General features: G+C 45.9%; 1 protein-coding gene across 1 annotated transcript; it reads right to left on the bottom strand.

Moving 5' to 3' along the window:
• Positions 1–2,507: 2,507 nt before the first annotated feature.
• Positions 2,508–7,902, bottom strand: LOC138954784 (uncharacterized). The gene is made up of 2 exons (XM_070326552.1): positions 3,967–7,902; positions 2,508–3,115 (listed from the first exon to the last, which is right to left on the bottom strand). Exon 1 carries the CDS (start codon positions 7,844–7,846, stop codon positions 4,712–4,714), a length of 3,135 nt encoding a protein of 1,044 aa, XP_070182653.1. The 5' UTR covers positions 7,847–7,902; the 3' UTR covers positions 2,508–3,115; positions 3,967–4,711.
• Between the last annotated feature and the right edge of the window lie 907 nt (positions 7,903–8,809).

Raw genomic sequence — 8,809 nt, 5'->3', positions numbered from 1 at the left:
TTGCCTCTGTATTGAGACAAGTATGGCGTTTATCCGCAATTGTGTTCCATCGCAAATTGCAAGCAGTGGCCGTTTATTTCGTGATTGCAATTTATTACGCTAGCCCCTGTTCTGTTACTGTTTAGGCCTGCTGATTTATGGTGATGACGTAGTATTTGTGACACAGGATATGTCGGGTCGATGTGAACATCATGCCTGATTAGGAATGGATGTTGATAAATAGTTTTTACACCCCCGGTATAGGGGTGTGTATAGGTTTCGCTCGATGTGTTTGTTTGTGTGTTTGTGTGTTTGTGTTCGCATATAGATCTCAAGAATGAACGGACCGATCGTCACCAAACTTGGTGAACAGGTTCTATACATTCCTGAGACGGTCCTTACAAACATTGGGACCAGTCAAACACACGGTTACGGAGTTATTGGTGGATTAAAATTATACAAGGACTTATAGAGGGACATCTTCATGGTCAAAGGGAAATAACCATTCTCACTCAGTCACTGCCACCAACTGAGAAGGTTATTTCCCTTTGACCATTAAGATGTCCCTCTATAAGTCCTTGTATAATTTTAATCCACCAATAACTCCCTAACCGTGTGTTTGACTGGTCCCAATTTTTGTAAGGACCGTCTCAGGAATGTATAGAACCTGTTCACCAAGTTTGGTGACGATCGGTCCGTTCATTCTTGATATCTATATGCGAACACAAACAAACAAACAAACAAACAAACACATCGAGCGAAACCTATACACACCCCTATACCGGGGGTGTAAAAACAGAATGAAAATAACAACACAGTTCGTATGCCTATGGAGTGATGAATTGTGATGAATGCTAATCAGTTAGCATAATTATATTGCGCGCAGTTTGGTGTGAATTCTCTCGGCCCAATTGGTATAATTAACTTAATTAACTTAATCAAAATGGGTGTGGGTGTTCCGGCTGTGCTAAGCCTGCTTGCATGGAAGTGAGACATTTCAATTTCAAGTCAGCCGAGTACATGCCGGTAAGGGTTAACACTTGATTAGTTCTGGGTGTGGTGCGTAATAAAGGACCGGCTTTATTACGAGAGAGAGACCGGCACGGTTGGCCTAGTGGTAAGGCGTCCGCCCCGTGATCGGGAGGTCGTGGGTTCGAACCCCGGCCGGGTCATACCTAAGACTTTAAAATTGGCATTCTAGTGGCTGCTCCGCCTGGCGTCTGGCATTATGGGGTTAGTGCTAGGACTGGTTGGTCCGGTGTCAGAATAATGTGACTGGGTGAGACATGAAGCCTGTGCTGCGACTTCTGTCTTGTGTGTGGCGCACGTTATATTTCAAAGCAGCACCGCCCTGATATGGCCCTTCGTGGTCGGCTGGGCGTTAAGCAAACAAACAAACAAACCGTTTTGAAGAGAGAGAGAGAGAGAGACAGACAGACAGACAGACAGACAGACAGACAGACAGACACAGAGACAGACAGACACAGAGACAGAGAGACAGACAGACAGACAGAGACAGACTCGACAGACAGAGAGAAGGAGTGAGAGCTAGTTAGTGTTTTTTTCTTACAAGAGGGAGTTCAGAGACTGACAAAGACATCCCCACACTGGCATCACCGTGACCGCTCAGAATAATGAAATCGTGACATCACTCTGGTGAATGTGACAAGCCGAATAATGAAGATTAAAACCGGCTAAGCTTGCACAGTCACACAAAAAATAACTGGTGGACACACTATGACGAAATGTCTGGGATCGACTGCACCACCACTGACCACCACCACAGCCACTGATAACAACACTGACTTGCCCTGCAGTGCCCTACCCTGATGGGTACGGACAAAACGGCTGAAATGATTATTATGACACCGGCTGAATCGCATAGTCCGCTCGGCTCTTAAAGTGTCTTTGGGTTTTGTTTTACAGTCACACGGGCAGGGAACTGTTCCGCCCATTTTGGTTGGGATCAATCATGATGTTCCGGTTGGGATCAGTCGCTATTTTTTTAATTGTTCTTGTTTGGATCAGTCTCTATTTTCAGTGGTTCTGGAACAACTGAAAAATAGCCGGACTGATCCTAACCGGAACATGGTCGATCCCAACCAAAAGGGGACGGAACAGTTCCCCACCCGTGACGGTCAGTGTGTCGCAGGATTAACATTTCGGAGTAACTTGAAGTTCAGCGCGTGCGATTCTGAGTGTATACCGATTTTAGTCTTAATCTGTTGAACTAAAACTGAAACACCGTCTTGCGAAAAATCTGTGACTTGTGAATAAATCAAAGCTCTCAGTCTGAGTATGTGTCCCTACATCAATTTGTTTTTCTTGCTCTGATCGATTAATCTAACTATCATGTATGCATACTTCTGATTAGATTTTGTTGTTGACACGTGACGACTTAACTCCACAAGATTGAGCAATCTTGGGATCACACGCAAACATACACCTCACTCACTAACGCACACTCAAGAAAGTTTACAAGTGGAGACAGACATCACTGTGTATAAAAAGACTAAAGGAACCACATGTAACTTATAAGCTTTTATATAATAAACACAAATTTATGCACGAAACATCCACACATTTAACGTGTACACTCTACAAATACTACGAAAAGTTACAACACATGAATTCACATGAAATTATCCTGGAACTCCAGTCCTAAGCACCCCCCCTATGGTTAAATAGCCTGTTAGTATACGGCGCTCAATAAGGTCGCATCACCAAATTACACGAACACAGACACACGATTTAACCACGACAGAGTACTTAGCTTTTTCGGGATACACAACGCCCACCAAGGCCTCACATGTCCTTCCCTCCTCAGAAGGCCGCAGCTTCCTGATTCTGACCCCCTAGAAAGGTCCCCGACTGCCTAAGCACGTCGAACCCAGCTCCAGTCCTTCGGAGCTGTTCCCCAGATTCCTAGGCATGTAGAGTTGACCAGACTCCTTCCTCATGCTGTCTTCTGGTGGTCCTGCGTACACTCTGGGTGGAATCTACTGGTCGGAGTAACCCACGCCGCTCTTCTTGCGTTGCTGTGAGCCGTAGTCGCCTCCTGACAGCGTCCCATCTGTCCAGATCTCAACGCCTTTCACGTGAACATACGTCCCTCCTCCGTTCTCTCTCCGGCCAACTGCATGTAAATAAAACAGCAACTTAATACTGAACAATAACATCCCTAGCTACTGACCTGGCGTGTATAGATGGTTGTGTTAGTGTTCATCGGTGATGCAAACCTTTAGCGCATCATACCGATGGACATCAAGATCGAAACTTTACACCAAGTAACCATGTATGGAAAAGGATAATTATTTAAATACATTAGCTATACAACGGGGCTTTACAATATAGATTCATAGTTTGCTTAAACCTATAAACTTATTGTATTTATCATGACCATATACGCCATGTGATATATTACAAATAACTGGACAAACGTTCACTAAATGTTAGATTGTGGTATCCAACTATAACATTACATTACACGACCACAATTGCATGACACAACACCCATATCCCCACATGAATGACAACTCCCCGCGTAAATTTACACACTATAATATGAATGTATAAAACAACATGCTCAATAACATAAGTATACAAAAGTTGTCGGAAAGTAGACCGCCATCTTGTATAAAATGTGATATTCCGTGTAAACGAATATTTAACAGTTATGAGCAAATAATTACACACATATAATTCCACTGTATGTTCACTGCATATCACTTCCCAAACATGCATTAATATACATGTAAATCCCGAGGCTCCCTATACGAATAGGTAGTAATGGGCCGGTCGATGTAATTCTCATATTTCCCGTGCACATTCCCACGGACATAAACACGCTTCAAATCACCGTGTCCCACAATATTACAACACTACTGAAACGTACACACAAACAAAACAAACATTATACAACGACATCTACTCAGCCACAGCAATTCGAAACAATAGTCCACCCGCCAAGTCAATGACAACGCTCACCGTAAAAAAACCGCCGGGTGATGGAGTACTCGCGCCCGCCAGTACGTCTGCAACCGTACCGTTGACTCTCTCGGGTAGCACTGAACCAAAACCGTGCTAGTTCGCTGACGGGGTGCCAAAGTGTATTCGTACACCGCTGACCCGGACTATGTTAATTCTTCTCTCACTAAATAGCTTATAGATACGCTATAATATAATTTATGCATTACACTATATTATCTTACCAGGTGAAATGAACATTATTTAATTTGCACGACTGTGCCCAACAAATATTTACAAACTTTCGTTTTCTGCAGCTTGACCTGGTTTGTTCACCGCGCGTTACCGGGTGACTATAGTCCGTTCCACGATTCGGACACAAACTTGCAAACTACGCGAAGTTACGGGCGTAAAGCATCTCACATCCCACACGCATACATACTACAATAATGTTTGGACTCCAATGCTTATGTTGTAAATAACACAATTATTATATACACTCAAACATGTAACAATTACATCATCTCGTGTATCTACAAAAGCCTGTTTTAAGCTTCTTCTGCAATCTCTAAAACCTCGGGTTGTGACACACCTCCACCACCAGCTCGAACTAACGGTAACCACCAACAGTGAGCACCCTATATATCAAGAGCAACCCGACTCATGAAGTCAGCGTCCACGTTGTTCACTCCTTTGATGGTCTGCACTCGGAAAGAATAAGCTTGCAACTGCAGAGCCCATCTCGTCAACCTCCCGTTGTGTGGTCTTACCTGCTGCAGGTACTGCAATGGTTGGTGAATCGGTTCTCAAACTCAATCGTCAAATCCCTCAGCTCTTGTTGTTTTTGGGCGGGTAACGCGTCATTGATGCTAACATCTTTGGGTCCCTCTCCCGCTTCTAATGGCACTAATGGAATGGTGTTCTGTCCTGCTGAGACTTCAGGCACTTCTTCCAGTTCCTCTTCTTCCGGCACCACTCCTACAACCGCTGGGATCTCTCTCCTCCTGACGTATCTCTTCAAGAGGTTGACGTGGAATAATTTCTTTTTACTCCCCACTTGAATCCGGTAGTCGTTCATGCCGCATCGCTCCTTGATGACGTAAGGTCCACGCCAAGCGATTTCCAGCTTGTTCTTTTTCATGGGAAGAAGCAGCAACACCTCATCTCCTTCCTTGAATTGTCTGTCTTCTGCCTTCCTGTCCGCTGCCCTTGCGTATCGCTCTGTCGCCTTCCCGAGGTTTTCTCTGGCAATCCTGCATGTCTCCTCGACTCGATTCCGCAGGCCCACAACGTACTCGGTAGTGGTTCTCACTTCTTGGTCTGTCTCTTCCTTGGTCCACAGCTTCCGTAATACCTGCATAGGTCCCCTCACAGTTCGCCCATAGAGTAGTTCAAACGGTGAGAATTTTAGCGACTCCTGAGGAACTTCCCTATATGCAAACAAACACGCCGGAATGAACCTGTCCCATTCCTTGGGTTGCTCCTGGCAGAGTCGTTTCAGCATCTGTTTCAGCGTACCATTGAAACGTTCAACTAGACCATTGCATTGTGCGTGGTATGGAGTTGTGTACATTCCATGTACTGACATCAGGTTGTACACCTCCTGCATCATTTCGCTCTTGAACTGGGTACCGTTATCTGACAACACTTTTTCAGGTATGCCCACTCTGGTCCAGTTCTCCCACAACGCTTCCGCCACATGTGGTGTATCGATTTTCTTGAGAGGGGTTGCTTCAGGATACCGGGTGGCATAGTCTACTGTTACCAGTATGAAACGGTGTCCTCGGTCTGACGGCGGATGAATCGGCCCTATGATGTCCACCGCTACCTGCTTGAACGGGACATCGATCAACGGCATTCTTTCCAATGGTACTGGCTTCACTTTCCCTTTTGCCGTAGTTCTCTGGCAAGCGTCACATGATGCCACGTATCGTCTGATGTCGGGGCACATACCAGGCCAATAGAATTCTGTCCATATCCTATTCCTGGTTCTCGTTCCCCCTAGGTGTCCTGCCATGGGTGCATCGTGAGCTAATCTCATCACCTCATTCTGGAACTCACTGGGCACCACTAACTGTCGGTGATCCACTCCATCTGCACCTGAGTATTCTCTGTACAACAAAGCTTTACGTATCACGAATCGAACCTTCCCGGTTCCTTGTTGACGCCATGGCTTCTTTTCCACCGCCAACTCGCGCACACGTTTTAGGTGTGGATCCTCTTCTTGTGCTTGAGCCATTTCAGCACAGGTCCTTTGTGCCAAGGGGACTCCATTAATCTTCAATGTTAGATTCCCTCTCTCGTCCCTCCTTGCTTGTCCTCGTGTCTGAACTGCTGCGCACAAAGATGGAATTACATGTTTCTTTCCGTACACCGGAACTCTCACTTCCTTTCCATTTGGCAGAACCATGTAGTTTCCTATCAATACAGGAATTGCCATATTCTGAATAGCGACAGCTTCCACGTTTCCTACAAACACCGAAGATTCTAACTTCACGATGGCTATGGGAGCCTGTACTGTTCCCTGCTCTTCAAACACTCCTGACACTTCTCTTGTCCTGTTTGTGTACGTAGCCGGGTCGATGAGGTCAGCGCTAACACACAGCATTGGGCTTCCCGTGTCACGTATGGCTACCACTGCCTTCCCGTTCACCCTAACTGTCATGTCGAAAGTTTCTCCCTGAGTACGACGATCACACTTCCCACATAACCCTGAATGGATCTTGTAATTCGCTTCTACCTCCCGCATCAAGAAAACTTCTCTCACTGCAGTCTCCTCCGGTTCTGGACTGATGATAAGGGTTATTCCTGGACAGTTCCTCTTGACATGTCCGAACTTATGACATTTGTGACATTGTATGCCTGTTCCATACATTTCTCCGCCACCCCTCGGCTTCCCCGCTTCCGGGCAATTCCTTATGAAATGATCCCCTCCACATCCGAAACATTTGACAGTACTATCTTTTACCCTTTGTCCCTGGGTAAGTTGCACCTTACTGTCTGTCTTCCCATTGTTTCCTTTATCTTGGTTTTTCCCCCCTTTCTGTGATGAGTCGAAACCAGGACGTGCATCCACGAAACATTGAGCTTGCTCAACTGAATCAGCTACATTGGTGGCTTTGGACTGTCGAATGAACGTAGCGACAGACTGCGGGATGCCAGTAAGCAGCTGTTCCAAAAGAACCAGGTCGAAGAGGTCCTTGTAAGTTCGTTGTTTTTCCGCTAGGTCCATCCAACTGTGCAGGTACCGCGTTATCCGGCTCACGTAGGTTGAAAACGTTTCTTCGCTCTTCCTTCTTGCTGCCCTGAACTTCTCTCGGTACGATTCTGCTGTACACCGGAATCCTCTCAGTAACTCTTTCTTCACTAACTGGTAATCTCGAGCGTCCTCCTTCGACATATCCCCAATCAAGGTCGTCGCTTTCACGTTGAGTTTGGTACTCACGCGTCTCGCCCATGTTGTCTGGTCCCAGTCTAACTCCTCTGCGAATCTCTCGAATTTGGTAAGATAAGCTTCTATATCCTCCTTGTTCTCGTCGAATGCAGGAAGTGTTACTTTGGTAGATTCTACCATTCCATCCCTCGCCTTCTGATGAGCTCGTTGATTATTTGCCCTTTGTTCCTCTAATCGTTCTGCGTGCCTCTGTGCTTCATCTTGAAGTTTCTTCATCTCATCGATTCTTTCAGACTCCATTCTTTCCATACGTTGAACTTTGGCCTCCTCAAAGTCACGCTGCTTTTGGGCCTCTTCACGTGCTTCTCCCAGTTTCTTTTCCTCCATCTCACGCTGCTTCTGGGCTATACTCTCCTCGAACTCGCGTTGCTTCTGAGCTATACTCTCCTCGAACTCGCGTTGCTTCTGAGCTTCCACCCGTGCTTCTTCCAGCTTCCTCTCCTCCATCGCCAATTTCTTCTTCTCTAAGCTCAACCTCTCCTTGTTGGCCCGTACGTCTTCTATCTCCTTTATCTTAGCGTCGGCGAATGCTCGAAGACTATCTCCCTTCAACTCCATCTGCGTTCCTAAAGTCATGAACTTCTGGTAGTACGTAATGGACTCCCCTTCTTCACGTCCTGGACTATGTAGAAGCTTCTCTCGAGTTGATTTTGCCTTCCTCATGAGTTCAGATGTAACTAATCCGGTTAAACTATCAGTCGGCACATCCTGTGACCTAAGTCGCCCTGACACCGGAGAATCCACACTATCACCTCCCGTCGCCATTTCAGATGAAAACGCGCTACTTGAAAAAATATTTGCATGCACGCGAAAGGAAAACGCAACAAACTGCGTAGCGAAGCCCACCGAGAAATCGGACGAAATCCGCGTAAGTTATTGACATTTGGTTATACTTTACCACAATCAATAGCCACATAGCCTTAGCGTAATACCGGAATGAAACTTTACTTTAACCGAATCCGAATATAGAATACATGCGTATTTGCTAGTTCGATCTGCTTCAGTGGCGCCGCCTGACTTTAACGGATGGACTAAAGATGAATCCTTTGTGGCTAAGTAACCCAACACCTCTCAACCGCTGAGAGATGTCCAGACCCCTCCAACCACCCACGGGATGTCTAAACAGTCACCACATTTCAAATCAAACGGTCACCACTACCTCACACAAACCAACAAACACCACACACAAACTATGCCAACAACACAAACAAACACAACAACAAACAAATTTGGTTCCAAAAAAAAATAACTAAAGGGTCCCAGAGCTTCGCCTCGAAAGCATATCACTCATGGGTCCCCGGCATCTCCACCATTGACACGTGATGACTTAACTCCACAAGATTGAGCAATCTTGGGATCACACGCAAACATACACCTCACTCACTAACGCACACTCAAGAAAGTTTACAA

The sequence above is a fragment of the Littorina saxatilis genome, unplaced genomic scaffold (assembly GCF_037325665.1).
Source record: "Littorina saxatilis isolate snail1 unplaced genomic scaffold, US_GU_Lsax_2.0 scaffold_2772, whole genome shotgun sequence".
Lineage (NCBI taxonomy): Eukaryota > Metazoa > Mollusca > Gastropoda > Littorinimorpha > Littorinidae > Littorina > Littorina saxatilis.
Note: the sequence above shows the minus strand (reverse complement) of the source record. Positions and strands in the feature narration are given on the sequence as shown.

What these genes read in the sequence shown, in the direction of transcription:
- LOC138954784 (XM_070326552.1), bottom strand. Translation starts at nt 7,846, where the DNA reads ATGGAGGAGAGGAAGCTGGAAGAAGCACGGGTGGAAGCTCAGAAGCAA.